General features: G+C 41.7%; 2 protein-coding genes across 4 annotated transcripts in view; one reads left to right on the forward strand and one right to left on the reverse strand.

The window, feature by feature from the left end:
* Nucleotides 1-2,814, forward strand: part of LOC111833391 (epidermal growth factor-like protein 7) — a 17,197-nt gene extending 14,383 nt beyond the window's left edge. For all 3 annotated transcript variants that reach the window (XM_023791610.2, XM_023791608.2, XM_023791611.2), the window contains one exon: nt 666-2,814. In XM_023791610.2, the coding sequence (XP_023647378.1) occupies nt 666-685 (20 nt within the window). In that variant the 3' untranslated portion in view covers nt 686-2,814. The remainder of the gene's footprint in view (nt 1-665) is intronic.
* On the reverse strand, nt 1,422-16,332 carry LOC111833392 (1-acyl-sn-glycerol-3-phosphate acyltransferase alpha-like). Its single transcript, XM_023791612.2, has 6 exons — nt 15,403-16,332; nt 10,748-10,881; nt 5,446-5,621; nt 5,182-5,277; nt 3,853-3,925; nt 1,422-3,487 (listed from the first exon to the last, which is right to left on the reverse strand). Exons 1-6 carry the CDS (start codon nt 15,576-15,578, stop codon nt 3,330-3,332), a joined length of 813 nt encoding a protein of 270 aa, XP_023647380.1. The 5' UTR covers nt 15,579-16,332; the 3' UTR covers nt 1,422-3,329.
* Nucleotides 16,333-18,104: the final 1,772 nt, after the last annotated feature.

The raw sequence follows: 18,104 nt of genomic DNA on the forward strand, positions 1-18,104 counted from the left end.
GAGCATCCATCCATATCACCTACATCTCCTGTTCTCTTACAAGACTGTAGGGGCTTTTATTGCTTCTGTCTCACTTTTTTATTCTACTTTTTATCATTCCTTTAGCAATTTTCTCTTTTTCACTTTTCATGAACATCTATATATGTTTTGTACAGAAGACTCAATTCACCCTAGAAGTATCCTATCCTACTATATTCACGGATCACGATGACTTTATTTCCAATATTTGAAGAGCAACTACAGCTGGTGTACAAAGTCTGTCACACTGAAACAAACTACAGGGAATGAAGGCACCAGTGCAGAGCAAATGCCGTTTGACTGGCATATGAACAGGGTGGGGGGTCATCAGAATGGCCCATCAGAAGGTCCACCTCCGGCTTTGACAACAAAACGTGTTCAACAGGCAATAACTTATCGGACCTAAACAGAGATACCAAATGGCTAAGATAAACCGAGATACCAGTTATTCTTAAACTAGATACAAGCTAAAACCTTACCTTAAAGTACTAAAAATGATACTTTAGACAGCTGCAATCAGTTGTGGGCATGTTATATATGCAGTAAAGCAACAACTTTAAATATGGAGTAAATTTTGATAAAATTCCTAGTGTGTTTGAGGCTACACTGATGGTAGTGTTTTTCATCTTGCCATTTTGTTGAGACAGGTTCCTGTCAAGACAACTAAAGGGGAGATGAGAAGCACAGAGATTTTCACCAGGGGGAGGTTCTACGTCACCTGTGAAGCTGGGCCACTTCACAGTGCATCATTCGATGAGAACCACCCACTTCACAGTGCATCATTCGATGAGAACCACCCACTTCTGATCCACTGCGGAGGAAAAATCACGGAGCTGTCTGACCAATGGAACAATCAGTCCAGTCTTTCTAGAGAATTTGGAATGGACAGTACTAGGAAGTGGAAAACAGATATGTATTTCTAAAATGTTATGTCCTAATGCATTTTTAAGGGTTTTTTTAAACACCAAAACATATTGACACTGAATTCATCTCATGAGCGGTCACTAAACCATGCTTACATTAAAATCTGTATTTTAAGGCACAAGACTGGACACTGTTTAAAACAACAAAAATCAGGATCAGGGTTATATATTTGTTTACACATTCATCTCTCTAAAGAACTCCAGTCCCTCCTCTGAGCCCATCAGTACCAGAGGACATCAAGTTGACTATTTATGTATTTAAGTTAATATTTTGAGTGTTTGTATAGATTTGATAAATACACAGGTAGTTCATTACATAATTAAATTCATTTTCCAAAAAAAGCTGGTCTGTTTTAAAAATAAGTCAGGTTGTGTTGATAGTTTCCCAACAATACACATAACATACTCAAACACACCCAATTCTCAGTTGTATGTAAAATAAAAAATATTTCATTTGAATGCAATTAAACAAAAAAAAAATACATATTGACTTTTAATTAAATATGACACCTGTACAAATTATTTTTACCTCTTTATATCTAAAAGACAATTTAACACTAATACATAAATCAATATATCACCACAGAACAGGCAACAGAATGGATTCAAGCCAAGTGTAATTTGAGGATTATCCAGCAGGGTTCTGTCAGTAGCACAACACACAACCCCTAGTAACTTCCACTGTAAACGGGTTAGTAGCTGTCAAGTTCATTTGCAAAGCTTTAACGAAGGAGAAAAAAAAAGAATCTTTACACTGTATATTCAAACTGCCAGATGTCACCATGTCTCTCATATTAATGCAGTTTCAGGCTAGAAGACTGGAGCTGAAAGCATCCCTGCTTATAAGGACATCACATATACGCTGATGAGCTTTATATATATTTGTTCTCTCTTGCAGGATAAACAAATGTCCTTAAATGAACAGTAGTGCTTCACATAACCATTTCTAGGTGACTATTGTGCTTATCTATACATAGAGTAATAATTTCTTACGCAGGTTTCAACACATTTTTTCAAAGTGTGATAAGATTAAGAGTCATAAGTACTAAAGAATCGTTAACATGCCTCAGTGAGCAGTGCTGGTTTCTCAGTCACTGGTAATAATTTCACTGGTTTCTCAGCGTACGATGTGAAGCCCTCATATAGCAGCCAGGAATCCAGACTGTGTGTGGAGCTTGTAAAGTGTCACTTGCATTGTTTCTCTGTGACATCATCATTGTTTCTCTGTGACATCATCATTGTGCGCATGCCACACTGCTGACCATGCATGCAGGAAACAGAACGGACACCAGTCCTGTGCACCGCTAAGAACCCCCAACCTAATACTGAGGATTTTCTATATGATTTTTTGGCAAATTTTTCCCCCCCCCTTGCCATAGGGAAATTCCTGACTGTGAAAAGATCAGTTTATTTATGCAAATCTAGCAAAACTCTTTCTGTTTTCCTGATGGAATGTCCTGGACATTAAAAACCTGGACAATGGTCTTACACCTTAGAATAACATATACATTGGATGCTGTGAATATTTGTAGCGTGACTGAGTTTTACACAACTCTCCAGGGCACAGACTTATTAGGAGAGCACGCCGAGTTACACAGGGTGGGATACACGCCTTTGATTATACAAGTGAGTGACGTAGAGTAGGGAAGCACGTCAGAATGGCGGACGGGGGGTGAAAAGACGTACCACAACACTGGAATAAAATTATAACCCTTTTACATAACAATAATCATTGTGTGAGCTGTTAGGCAACTGGGAATGGAAGTTGGGAAGACAAGAGAGGAGGATAAAATGAAGGGGTAAAATAGGTAACTGAACAGAAAGGCAAAAAAAAAAAAAACCCACAAATTTCCACTTGACGAATACACACTTATACATAAACATCAAACCAGACAAAGGGGATTTGGAGTAAGAGAAAGTTACAAATAGGAGAGAGAAGGCAAAAAAAAAAAAAATCACCAAACAGCAAGCCATCGGAAGGCGGGCACGATGAATGTGCTTCTATAACAGGCTCTGCCATCAGGACTACAGTACAAAGTCCACGGGACTCACCCAGGCCCAGCTGGGAATGAGCAGCTGAAACCCACACCGTGTGTCAAAAGTACTAACCAGTTGCGTTAGTAGAGGCTGAGGTCAGGCGTTTAACTGACACTCCACCCAAAAGCCTGAGACAGGCTCCAACTCCTCCTCCCCATCTAATGTTCTCTAGAGGTGGCCCGAAGCCACCAGAGAAACCTGTAAGGGAGCATGCTGGCCTTCCCCCAACCCGCCACGCCCACAGCTTAAAGACCAATGAAACAAGCATGCTGTGTAAAGCTGCTACCACCGTCACCATGTGGATCATGTGGATGGGCGGGCAGGTGGGGCCGGCCGCCAGCCAGGGCCCGCCTAATGGCTAGAGGCTCCGTTGCTGTGAGCAGCCTTGTCGGAGATCTCCATGAACGCGGAGCGCATGATCTTGTAGGATTTGTCCGAAAGAGCGGAAATGTCATCCGTGGTCATGCCCTTGGTCTCGATCTTTGGGAGGATCTTCAGGTTTATCGTTCCTGGAGGGAGGCAGTGGAGAGGCAGGCAGTACTTAGAGATCTGGAGGTGTTTGTAGGCTTTGACCACCACACTAAGGAGAGACACTTCAGCAAAGGCTGACTAAGCATTTCCTAATGAATATCTAGAGTAAGGAAGTGACTCGCTTGCCAGTTTCTGCTTTATATAAGAGTGATTAGAATGCCTTAAGCAATGTCCCACCTGCTTTCTCGCTTTACTAAAGTATCACACCACAATGCAGACTGTCCCTTCCCAATATCAGGTCATTTTTAAATCTGGAATTTTCTCTGGACTATATTTCCCAACAGAAGACACCAGGATTTTTTGAAAATTAGACATTATCAAAAGATTTTGAGTGATGCATTACCAGATCGAAACTGCTTTTCTTTGCGCAAGTAGAAGTTACTGTAGGAGGAGAAGACAACTGGGATGATGGGAACCTGAAAAGCAAGAATGGGAGTTAGCAGAAACGCGTGGAGCTGCGCGCAGTAGAAATGGAGGGAAAAACTGCAACCAAACAGCCAGCAGGAAGAGCTGGCTTTGGACAAATGGTTCTTTGCTAAAAGGACAATAGAAAAGGACCCACTGTGGGGGAAGGGGGATTGCAGACCAAGCCTGTAAATATATGTGTACAGCTATGTGTATGGCTAATAATAGTGTGTTAACTGGTCTTGTGGAAAGTCAGAGACTGGGTCACTGGGGGAAGCATTTGGTTCCTGGTGAGGATCCAGGGAATGCGCGTTGTTCTGTGGTGACCAGCACAGCTATCTCCAGTGCTAAGGCAGCCCAAACACAGTTAGTCCCGGCCCTAAGGCAGCCCAAACACAGTTAGTCCCGGCCCTAAGGCAGCCCAAACACAGTTAGTCCCGACCCTAAGGCAGCCCAAACACAGTTAGTCCCGACCCTAAGGCAGCCCAAACACAGTTAGTCCCGACCCTAAGGCAGCCCAAACACAGTTAGTCCCGACCCTAAGGCAGCCCAAACACAGTTAGTCCCGACCCTAAGGCAGCCCAAACACAGTTAGTCCCGACCCTAAGGCAGCCCAAACACAGTTAGTCCCGGCCCTAAGGCAGCCCAAACACAGTTAGTCCCGACCCTAAGGCAGCCCAAACACAGTTAGTCCCGACCCTAAGGCAGCCCAAACACAGTTAGTCCCGACCCTAAGGCAGCCCAAACACAGTTAGTCCCGACCCTAAGGCAGCCCAAACACAGTTAGTCCCGACCCTAAGGCAGCGCAAGAGTGAGGGAGAAGTGAGGGAACACCAAATATTCTTCAACAAATGAGATAAACATTTTGGGGGCCAACACCAATAGCTACCCTCATTATTCGTATGGTAGATAAAGTTAGGGTTAATAGCCATCCACTGTGCCAGTCATAGGTCAGTGACCGGTGTCCTAAAACAAAAACACCTTAATAAAAATTTTAATTGATTGTTTTAAATTAGCTGCTTAAAAATATGCATCACCAATTCCTTGAATATAAATTTACACAAATGGGTCTGCTGCACAGCACCCAGCACGACTTAATTTGCGTAATAAGGTGAGGAAGGCACTCTCCTCCAGGGATACATTACAGCCAAACTGAAACACAGCAAAGGCAGGAAGCCTCATTTAATGCATGACACCTCACAGGCAAGGTAATCGGAAGAGGAGCCGGATAGCAGTGCGAGGCGTTTCCCTAAATCCACAGTCTCACCTGCCCCTGCACTGCCAGGTGGAACGCGCCCTTCTTGAAGGGCAGCAGGTCACCCTTCTGGTTCCGTGTTCCTTCGGGGAAGACCCACAGCCGGATCTGCAATGCGAGCCGGGATACAGCAAATGAACCGGCACATCAAGGTCACTCTCTGCGAAAATTATTCCAACCAGCTCCCCGTGGCTTTCTGCCGCGTTCTAAGTCAGGCTGATGGGTGAAGTCAGGCAGCCGTTCCCATGAAGGCCCCGGAGAGGGACATGCACCCACCTGCTTGTCCAGCATGGTTCGGGCGGCACCGGCCATAATGCTCTTGGCGGTATCAGTCTTCTTGCGGTTGATGAAAATGATGCCCCCGAGCCAACACACGATGCCCACAGTGCCAGCGTACACAAGCTCTTTCTTGGCGATCGAGGTGCAGCGGTCTGGGAGGATCTCCATCAAGCCTGCAAGGAGAAATCCTCAAGTTACACCCAAGTATTCAACCAGCATTCAACCTGTCAGGTAACGAGTGCCAGACATCTGTAATCGGCAGTCACAGGTAAAATACCACATTACAAGTCATTCTGGTAAGCTATGACAAGAACTGGTTACTAGTTATTTATAAACACAATTAAAAGATGAAATGAAATGATCCTTGAGAATGAGCCAATCGCACAATAATGAGTAGAGGTACAATGGAATGCTTCTCCTAGCCCATCCTGCTCTGCATGAGACATCCATGCAGGTGAGAGCGAGCTTGGGGAGGGGGGGGGGTCACAGCAGCAACCCTACACCTGGGGGTTAAGAGTCACATTATGGACATGCTGGGACTCAAACAGGTGACCTTCCGATCACAGAGCAGAGACTTAACCACTAGCTACCCCAATACAATTCCTGCTACATGCATACATACATTCCTGCTAACCTCTGCTTCAGAAGTGTGACCCATGCCATTCGTCATGCTTTATGTTTACAGTGATCTTCCATTGTTGCCCCCAGCAGAAATCAAGTTTTCATTCATCATTTTAACGTATTTTAGAACCTGGCCGCACTACACTTGTGAATACACTTTAAAAATGCGATATATCACGCAGATATGACTGTTTTTTCTCACCATTGCAGCAGCCAGCTGCAGTCCCTGGGCCAGATAAGTCAGCAGCTCTCTCAGCACCATCCAACAGGCCAGAGACTCACGTTGACTACATTTTAATGCGAGTGCATGACTGATATCTGGTTTCACACTAATGAAAGCATACAAGAATTGGATAGAGTTGGAAGCAGATATAGAGAAAATAGAGTCAAGAATGTTTTCCCCCACCCTTCTACATTAAAGTGATACCTTCTTGGTTATTTGACTCATGTGAGCACCATGCGAGAGCCAACAAATTCCTCTCACAGGCATTAATTAGTAATTACTGAAGCCAAGGGGTGTCTACCTCATCATGTTTTGGCTTCTACATCATAATTAGGCAGCTAGCTTTGGTGAAGCGCCTCAGCTTTCCATTAACACCAACCCCCAGTAGAAGGAACAACTCCACTGCAGGAACTGACACTGCCAGTAAACCATTATGTGCAGACATATCATGTACTCAAATAATAATAGGTACTACAGGCAGTATTTGTAATGTTATCATGGCAACCATAAAATGACTGCACTAAATGACTTTAATATAATTTCATCATAAGAATTCACCCATTTTCCATATAGCTTATTAGCACATGATCACAGTATTACAACATGATGTCACAATATATCAATAGATTAGCATCACAACGATAAATAACAAGAAAAGTGTACATTTATCCCACGACAGTAAAAGGCACTGGGATGCTACAAGGAATCGGTAAAAGCAGACAGGGCCCACATTACACTTTCCAATGTCAACAGTTCTGTGGGTTTCCATCCAGCCACCACAGGGAGAGGACCTCTGACCACTCCCATCAGAACAGAGCACCAACCCAGCGCAGTACCGAAAACGGGGGGAGGGGGGGCAGGGGACATTCCTGGGTCACGGTAAGAATTACCAGCCGCACATTAATCATAAGGCTGCCATTTGTAATTCAGATCTAATAAAACACCTGCAGGAAGCACCGATTTCCCACCACTTAACCCTCATTCCTCCGCGGCCACGGGGATCATCCCTCAAGCCTTCCGAGAAACCATCAGCCTTTCCACACCTTTTCCCTCCAAAACAATATTATTAAGACCCCTGGGGAAATCCAAATATTATTTATTTGTTCTGCAAATTACTTTATGCCAGTCGACATTTTTATTCATTTCCATTCATCCATCTTCCATGAGATCAACTGCAGCAGAACCTGAAATGAAACCCACACCTCCAGGGATGAGAGGCTACAGTGCTACCAAATGAGCCACTCTGACATGTTCATTCATCCATCCACCTTCTATACCACTTACCTAGTACAGGATCACAGGAGGGCACTCAAAGCGGTCGGTCGCTGGACACTCACATGTGTACACTCAGACTACTTCCCAATGTGCCACCCTAATTTCCATTCATGAGAACAGAAAAATCTCCCTGGATTCCTTCTTTTGTGGATCAACAGTTGCCAATCTGGAACCAGGACATTCCAGCTTCTGCAGTCCAGCACTCGAATGAAAATGACAGGAAGTTGGTAGTCTATTTGCTCACATGAATTACACTGACAGTTTTGAGCTACCTTCAAAATGACAAAATCAGAATTATTCTCATTAACACCACATAGAGAATTATTAGGCAAATGAGTATTTTGATTGTATCTTCTCTTCCAAACAACAGTTTCATTCCAAAAATAAACACGTAATAGTAACGAGTGTTCCGCAAGACGAGCAAAGATTTTTAATAAATTTTGACTTGGAAACCGAGCAAGTCCTGGTTTACGAGTGCCAAGTATCATCAAAAATCATATGGCACACATGCGCTCCTTATTTTTTTGTTTTTACGTGCGCTCAGCTTCAAAACAGGAAGCGAATGCGTGCGCTTGTTGTTTTGACGCCGAGCGCACGTCATAACAACTGAAACAATGGTTATTCACTTTCTCACGCTGCAGAATTGTGGGTAATAGGTCTCCCATGCTTGGTCTCAGTCGGCATGCCTCACTCGTATAGTCAAAATTTAGTAGAAAAGCACCACCTGAATAAGAGTGTAGCAGTGCGAGCGATGAATCTGTTTAACGACAATGCAAAGTCCACATTTTTGCGAAATCGAAAAGGAGGCAAAACAGGCTGTCATTGGATGGGTTCCTTGTTAAAGTCACACGAACAGAAAAAGATTCCAGTGAACCAACAGATAGCAGTGATTCCGTTAATTATAGTGAAAGCCGTCCTACAAAATAACCCTCCTCTTCTCCTCTCTCGTCTCCCTCACACCATCCACGATTCTTTTCAAAGGTAAAGCGCAGGTTAATTTGTTTTATGTATTTTTACTTCATATTTTGTATTAATAATTTTTATATGAATATTTTTGAGTTGTGGAATGGATCATATGAGTTTCCATTATTTCTAATGGGAAAATTCGCTTTGATATACGAGTGCTTTGGATTACAAGCATGTTTCCGGAACGAATTATGCTCGTAAACCAAGGTACCACTGTACTTATTTTGTGACAAACTAATGTAATCTTTTCTTTACGAAAACTTACTTGGAGCACAAGAAAACTTCTTAATTCACTCTTATAAGACCGCCAGACATTTGCTAAAAATTATCTCCAGGAATAGTACTTGCCTAAATAATTCTGCAGACAGTGTAAATATTCAATGATGAGGCATATGCAATTCAAGCATTAAACTCATTAAAGCAGCATCTAGAGAAATACTGACAGTACTTACAGTAATAATGCAGAGGAAGGATGTGCAATAAATTATATGTTTAATGAATGCAATCTGTATTTTAGGGGTGTAACGAATCCGAGAGCCAACAAACAATCTTGGTCTTATCAACTTCTCTCTCTCTGTCATGTTGGTATAATTTATTGGGAAATCCAAAATATTCCAGAACCAATTACGACTGGCTATAATCAGCATTAGCCGTAACCAACTCAGTCATAATTAGCATAATGTCTTCATCTACTTGTGAATTCAGGTTCTGTGCGTGTCAAGTAATGCACTCATTCATTTCATTGGGTGACGAATGTGTACCTAATGTCTTCTGTAACAGCTCTGAGCTTTCAAAGGAAACAGATGCGTCAAGCTCTCAAAAGCTCCACTGTAGACCTCATGGTGATTGTGTAATGCCAAACAAATGCAACCCCATGGTGATGTGTGGACTCACAGGAACAAAGGCCAAGGGCAAGTATTGCTTGTTATCTACAGTTAAAAAGGGACTGACTACAGTTCTTGTTTATGATTTGGGATTACGCCAATACTGTCCTGTTGGAGGTCTAGGTCAATGCTTTGGCTCAGGTGGGATTCTTCCCAATCAGCTACCGACACTATCAGGATCATACGAGCCATCAGGTGGTACCACCTGACCCAACCTGCTGCCAAAGCAGATTTCTGGGTCACGTTACCTTGGATGAAATCAACTGTGGGTGCTTGTCCACTGCACCAGGGACCTAACTTTTAGTACTTTAAAAGAGTCAAAGGTGGTACCTCTGTTAGTTTTCCACTGGAGTAAAAAACTTATCCTGGCGCAGAATGATGATACCACAACTCATGGCAGGGAGATTTGTACTGATTTCAAAAATAGCTACTGTTATAGTATAGTGTATTAGAGTATATATTATGATATGTCATAGGGCTGGGAGATATGTGATATTAATATCCACATCCCATGTCATGCACATGCAATTCTCACATAGAGGGGGGATAAATTCCACTAATACAGTTTTACTCTCGTCATAGGAAGAAAGAAAAAAAAAAAAACTTTGCAAACCTTACAATCTTAATGATTATTCCTTTTCAAGATTAGAAATTACATGTTAAAAAATTAAAGTCTACTGCCATGGCTTTTGCATGAGCTCCTCATTCACGCTCCAGGTCATTCATAACAGCAAAAGACCAGCAATCTTTTTGATGGACTCTATTGTTAAATAGGTTATATTTGGTTTTAGTTTATTTTGTCTAGAAATTTCTAGTCATGCAGTCTACATCTCAATGAATCTGTTAATCAAACCAGATGTAAATTAAAGCTTAGGTCCCTTTTGTCTATGCATGCATTGTTTATTTATTTTTATCATTGTTTCTGAGATTGTAACTATGCTTTTTCAAGACGGTGGCTGTACTGTGTTTGCGAGGCAGGTTGTATGCATAACTAAACACATTTGCAAATCCCACTCAAAAAACCAAAGCACCAAAAAAGTACCTCAGCTGGACTGGTATTTTGGAACTGGTATTGGACCGGAAATTAATAGAAAAAAAAAGTAATGTACAGATTTTAGCACCAACAGTTTGGTACAAGGTACAGTGGAAAACTACCCTTTGAGGCATCGGACCTAATAGCTGGCAGTGACACCAGGAGAATACTATGTACACATTTGAGCAAGCTGAACCAATGACCCTGGAGATCAGATGGAATTGTGGTGAGCGTGCCTAGGGGAGGAGATCTGAGGGCCTAACGACAGAGTTTAAAACGGCAAGATGAGGTATATACCCAAGACATCCAGGGAGCTCTGGTGATTGGAGATGATCACGTACGGGCCCTCCGTCGGCAGATTCTGCAAGCCACTCACATCGAAACGTAGACCCAGGAGGTATTTTACATGCCAAACCAGGAAGCGGATAATTCTGCCAAAAGAAACATCACAGCACATATAGTTAGAACAATGAAAAAGCTACGGACCCCATGAAGGGACCTGTGCAAAAAACATAAAACGCTCTCACTCTGGCTTCTGCATTTTCTTTTTGCACAGGGTCTCTTCAGGGGCTCCAGAGGAATCAAACAGTTACCAAAAAAAAAAAGATTAAATGTCCTCTGATCATTTCTACATATACGCCGCTCATCTAGTACAGAAAAATAAACACTAAATAATGCCACAGCTGATAAAAATATGAAACATTATTACCCAAGGCAAATGGACTTTTAAAATAAAAAAATTTAAAAATCGCTAAAAGCACAGAGGCAATCTAGCTACTTCAAATGGATGAGACTCTCATAACAGTTTCAGCACTTTAACATGATGTGATACTGTATGACTTCATCATGCATATTTAGCCCTGAAAACTTTGGCTAACTCAGTTAGCATAACAGAATACGGTGTTGCCTAAGTGTTATAAGGTGGAGTAACCTTTGGACACCACACCACTGGGAACACTATCACGTGCTCATTTTACATGAATTTCTTCATCCTCTGTTACACTATCTTTAGCAAAGGCCTTTGGTATCATATTTTTTTTTTTTAAACTATCCCTGCCTAGCACAGCCGTCCAATCAGAGTTGTTGGTAAATTGCATGCCTGCTGCCACCCATGGATCTGGTACCCAGTCTCCCACTATGGAATCGAATACTGATTTTCACCGTAGTTGGCACTTACAGTGCCATCGAGAGTTGATATGAGAGATGAGAGACTGTCCCCAGGTTAAATAGTGCATTTATGTTCGGTATCACTGGACCTCAGCTGTGGTCTGAAGGGTCCCAGGTTGTAAATTTTAGTTTTACAAGGTGGTTTGGAAAACGCATTAATATTTCTGTCTAAGGCATTCACTGGCCAAACCACCCTGTAAAATGACGGGGAGTGGCAGTAAAAGTAACGCGGCGTACGGACGGGGAGTGGCAGTAAAAGTAACGCGGCGTACGGACGGGGAGTGGCAGTAAAAGTAACGTGGTGTACGGACGGGGAGTGGCAGTAAAAGTAACGCGGCGTACGGACGGGGAGTGGCAGTAAAAGTAACGTGGTGTACGGACGGGGAGTGGCAGTAAAAGTAACGCGGCGTACGGACGGGGAGTAGCAGGAAATGTAACGCGGCGTACGGACGGGAAGTGGCAGTAAAAGTAACGCGGTGTACGGACGGGAAGTGGCAGGAAATGTAACGTGGTGTACGGACAGGGAGTGGCAGTAAAAGTAACGTGGTGTACGAAGGCTTGAAAGTGCTGCGCGTGAGCAAGATGTGCGAGGTACAAATCAGGCAGGTGGTATGGATGGGATAATGACAGACACCCCCGCCCACTCACACAGCGTCAAAAAGAGAGCAGATAATGAAACACAGGCACCGTAAAGGTGCCGCAAAAAGTCAAATGGAAAGAGAAAAGTACTATCACAAAAAATATTTTAAACATCTGTCAAAGAAAAAAATCTCTCAATACATCAATTTGCAATATATACATACTTTGTTTTTTACGATACACACATTTGTTTGCAGTGCTATATGGCAGCAATTTGACTTCATGCATTAAACTTTTGAACAACCTAATCGTTAAATACTTGGGGGAAAACACAATAAATAATACATATACTTGTATCTAGTCAATTTGTAATTCTCTTTTTTTGGTCCATGTGAAACAGTTCAGCAGAGGAAGAAAACAGCACTGAAAATGTTGTCTTATTTTGAATATAAGCATTTAACTGAATAATCTGTTAAATACATGACAAGCATTTACATTTCAGACACTTGGATATTCACTTGGATAGCCAATTTGTATTTTTTCTAAGAATTGAGTGTGATACTTCAAGAGATATACGCTTTTTATGTTTTTCATTTGGGCAACATTGATGTGAATAAATAAAACCATAATTCATTCTGAAATTCTGTCTTGACTTTTAAACCAAAGTAATAAAATCAATATAACGAATATCGGTACAGTGACCTAAAATTTTGAGATATTGTTTTGCAGTCATACTGCCTGGCCAGAGCTCAGAGGATTAGGCATCCCTGTCTGGAGGACTGCAGGTTCATATCCCATGATCTCATCCCATGATCAGCAGAGTGATCATCTCATTGTCATGCCCTGGAGTAAGGCCTGAATTTCTGCAACTAAAGGGACCCTTGCTGACTCTAAACTCAAAGGTGCCTCCTAAAAAAACAAATGTAAACATGCCATTTCTGTAAAACAGTTTGATTCATTACAAAAATGCAGTGGCAATTATTGTCATCAGTGATTGAAGACAAAGTATATGGACACACAAAGCAGAACAGTACAGGACGAGGGAACTGAAAGGACTTTAAACTGTAGGGTTCTGGGAAAAAAAAAAAATCCGCTTCCTGCATTATAACCTATCACTCATGGTCTTGGGTTGTTAGAGTTGTGACAGAATTCCATAAGTTTCCCTAATCTGCTTTTTCTACACTCAATAGAAGAAGAGTGGAAAAAAAGACAAAACTACACTTTATTCCTTAGCTAACCCAAAACACGCACTAAGAGAGTAAAATAAAAAATGGCATCTATCTCCTACTGCCAAAACAGGGAGACAGAGGAGGATTAACTCAACCAATAAACAATGGAAAGGGAAATACAATAGCTAAGAAGTGAATAACACCCACAAAGGGCAGGCAAGTGCAGGGCCTGCGGTCATACACAAGGCCATACATCACATAAACAAAGCAGCTAGTAACAGACCAGAAAAGAAAATATTTTATGGAGAAAAAAAAAGTGTGTGTGTGAATCCAATTCATTCACATGCTTTTAGAAAAGAGAGATGGTATACTGTACTTTAAACATAGTGAAAGTCCATGTTATTTTCTTGTCTTAATATAAATATAAAACCTTACAATTTAATATTAAGACTGAGGTACATTGATATGACTTTGTACATTGGTTAGTAAAGCACTATATAGTCACAACGATTACCAGTAGCTTCCAGGGAGCTCAGATCACAGGTCACTCATGAAATTGCTCATGTACCCACAGGGATGTGAGCTACTAAATCAGACCCACATCAGCCCCACCAAAGTACTGATGCTCTCCTCTGGCTGTGCTCCCCCAATGGGGCTTACTGTACAATTTGGTCAAAGAAGAGTAAACTGAAAGGACTGCTAAGAGCCATTTCTATGGGAACTTTAGCAGAAATATCTACCATTATCTAAGGAGCTAAAACAGCCTTATCTTAAAAGGCACTTGCTAGGGTAAAACAGTGAAGGTCAGAGATCACTATATGTGATCACGTTTAAGTTAAGCACACATCAGCAGAGGTCCTTGTAAAAGATTGAGTAATCACTTTATTCATGAATGTTATGCCGTGTCTGAATGTGTAAATGAAACTGGTGGAATAGTTAGAACCTGCTCTCCCCTTAAGAGGTGCAAACATACCAAGAAAATATTTAAATTGAATAAATCTCTTGTGATATCTACCTAAACTTATCCAACTAAAAAAGTATCTGAGGTTTTGAAGGGATAAAAATTATGATCTAGGCCTGCACGTAAATTGTACTGAGTGTTACGCTAGTTTTTACGTTACACTATTCAAAGAAGCCATTCTCCTGTATTGGAAATAATCACAGGAGATGATCACAGCTGGGCACTTCACCGACAGATACCCAGATCTGCTGGGTAAATCACCCACATGTGCCACCCTGCCGTGGCTGTTAGATTCAGTTACTCCTTAAAGCTATCAATGAGTCAACATGGCGGGACCGATGTCTGCACAGGCTCCATTAAGACAACACACTCTCCCTCTTAAATATTAGGATTTCACAAGCATAAATGCTCTAGCCGATTTCGTAAGCAACACTGCATACTTGCAGGAGGAGCAACGTTATTCAGCCGGATAACCTGTACTGATTACATTGCATGGCTAAAAGGAGATTAAAAAAAAAAAAATCCCACGTGTATAAATTAAAACCAGAATCAAAGTGCTACATATTAACAACACTAAGTGTCAAAGTATTACTATTTAATTTGAAAAAAGTGTGACTAAGCTGCCTAGCTATTAGGCTAAGTAACTTATCCATCTGACAGCCGTTAGCGGGCACGAAATAGGTATAAACTACAGAGATGGTTTAGACAAAATGTGATATATGCATGTTCATAATCTCATAAGTCAAACAGAAGGTGCTGATTCCCGTTGAAATCGCAAATGGCGCGTGTGGCCGTTCACCCCGGGAGGTCTCCGTGTTTGACCGAAGGGGTGAGGTACGAAAGCCGCAAAGCTGCCACATCTGTGCCGCTAGCCGTGTTAGCATCCATGCTAAGCGAGCGCGGCCGAACCCAGCTGTGCGAGTTACTAACAGCGCCCGTTACCATTTCAGCGGCCAAACCATGACGACTTCTGAAACTCTAGCCGGCTTGAAAAGCCCGTAACATGGTCGAGAGACGATGCTCTCCCAGACCGCGGCTACCCAGCCCTGCCAGCCTGCCTCATCCACCCGACTCACCGCATGTTCTCCACGTCCCTGCCGCCGCTCTTCAGTATGCAGATCGGGATGGCGATCATCGCCAGAATCATCATCCAGGCCACGTAGAAGCATTTCTTGAAATAAAATACAAAGGTGCTGCTAGTGAATAGGAGCACCGGGATGAGCATCAGCGGTAATATCCAGAGGGTCTCCATGCTGGTGATCCGCCACCGGCCGGACACACTGTTGCTGCTTGTGCGATTGGGAGCTCTGTGCACACTTCCTTGATTTGGCTTCCTTGCTTCGATCAAATAAACTCGAGCAACTCCCGTTGCATGCAAGCGCACCTTTCCCCTGTTCTCTCTTGCGAAATTCAATTGCTAGAGGATCCGAAGTTGTCAGCGGGTGTTTCCAAATGTGACACCGGGTTAATGCATGCTGCTTCCCCCAAGCGTTTAGCCCTTATTTTCAAGTAATACTACTACGGACAAGTAATAATTATAAAAACTATGCTCGCTGGTCTGGCTACTTCCGGCTATCACTTAGATAGCGTGACATATTTGTCCTAAGAGATAAGCTCTCCAAGATTATATAAACAGTTCCCAACTAATTAAAAACTGTACAAAAGTGCAGTTATTGCTGCATGATACAGTGATATCGCATCAATCCGCATTACAACATTTCAGATGATTAAGAGAAACGACAGCCTGTATTTCTGATAAATTAAGAGGAATTTATGTTACAAGTCTGAACGTTTTGCCTTGAATTGCAGGCCTATTATTTAACAAGATATAAATACATTGTCAGGTAGCTAGAGGAAATGTAACAATAACTTTGTAAACCAGTCATAAAACGCAACATTTACAAAGATACTCTATATAGGACAGGTGGCATAGAATATGAATGAATTAATAAAGGAATATATGTCTCAATGGACACTCCTTCCCACATGGCTGCATGAGGACCATTAACTTTTAAAACATTCAGTGAATTCCTCTGTCCTTTTAGTTCACTAGGTACCAATCAGGACTTCATAAACAAGCAATAAATCCAATTAAATAGCCAACAGTCATTGGTTCTTTTAGATCTTGACTGTATTGTCTGACGATGAACCATTCAGCTGGTCTTCAGCTTCCCACAGTTTGTCTATGTCACGCAACACTTTGTGTCCCCCAAAAAGGATCAAATAGCTTCTTCCAGGCAAGATTGCTGGTCCCCCATTAGGGGTTTATAAACGTGGGAATATCAGAGGAGATACGTTTCCAGAAAGAGTTAGTGCAAAGATACCGTGGCTCCATTCTAGGTCTTAGTTTCATTACATACTGATTAAGTAAAACCTGTATACTTCATAAATGCGTCTATATATCTGTAAGAGGTGAAGTGGTGTAGTTCTTTATTGTAGTCTAATATTTAAAAAGAGAGCTTTAAAGGGAAAGTCAGGTTCAGGAACGCACTGCTAAATTGGTATTTTAAAATCACAGTGTAGTTCATGTCTAGTTGGTCATTTTAACAATTTCCACTAAATTCTCAGGCTCACTTTACAGGAGTCATGCCCTGTGGCTTAAAACACAAGTTAAATTCTATTACTGAAAAGAGAATTAAAATAATCTTCTAATCCAATAGTTTTATTTCCTAAAGATCACCCCAGGTCATTGCCCTCGTCCATTTATGGTTCTGTTGCTACTTTGTCTCCCCCTATTGGTGGCATCAAATATTTTTCTAGAGACCTTTGAATACTGCTTATATTGCTGTTATTACTATTGACAAAATGCCAGCTCGTAACTATTCAGGAATAAGAACGACTTATACTGCCAATATAGCATCTGCATCATCCATATACATAGATATACACAAGCACAGGGATCTGGTTATCCATATTCAGATCTCAAATCATGAGTCACCAATGCACAGCAATATCATTGCTCTATTTACCAAAATACATAGGAAATATCTCACAGGGATAAAAGTGTTTGCTAAATGTATCTAAGAAGCAAAAAATCACCCTCAAGACTAGGAATGTTGTCATTTATGACATCACACTGTGCCATTATATCAGTGTGAAAAGCCTTACCACCAAAAGCCAGTAAAACATCACCTGAGTTGACAAAGACACAGGCGATTGATCTTTGTGTCTCCGGGGTGTCTGTAAATCTGCCAGAAGCATAACTCTCACCTTCCATCTCATGGTATCTGTAACAAATAGGCAGAAGTTATAAGAGAACAGTGGCCATAGATCTTATAGTTCTGTAATCAGCCTATTATGGTATACCTGGGGAAATCCTACAAGTACAGTTCACTTCTGTACTTCTGACTCAGCTTAATACTGTCGGTGTAAACCTCCAACAATATTATCAGTATGTATCCCAACTTTTAACTATGTCTTTTCAAAGCTGTGGCACAAAAAGAAATCAACGGGGTTTATGGGCTGTGTGCCCTATAGATCAAAGTCAGGTGACTTCCTTTTAGCATCTCCTGCATTTCTAGAGTTCTAAAATGTCAAATTGTAAACTTGCCTTGATATACCAGGCTTGTCAGTGTGCTGCAATCAATGCTAATTGTTCTTTGAGATGAGGTTACCAGAAGCACTGCATCACCAATCTGTTAAAGCAATTAAGGGAAGAATTTCCTTTAGAAATGTTTCTGTTATTTGAAATACACTAATCAAAGAAAGTAAGTGATGAAGTGATGAAGGAGAAAAAACTTTAACAAGGGAAGAAACTTTCTTTGAGAAAATACGATAT

Source organism: Paramormyrops kingsleyae, chromosome 2 (genome assembly GCF_048594095.1).
Source record: "Paramormyrops kingsleyae isolate MSU_618 chromosome 2, PKINGS_0.4, whole genome shotgun sequence".
NCBI lineage: Eukaryota > Metazoa > Chordata > Actinopteri > Osteoglossiformes > Mormyridae > Paramormyrops > Paramormyrops kingsleyae.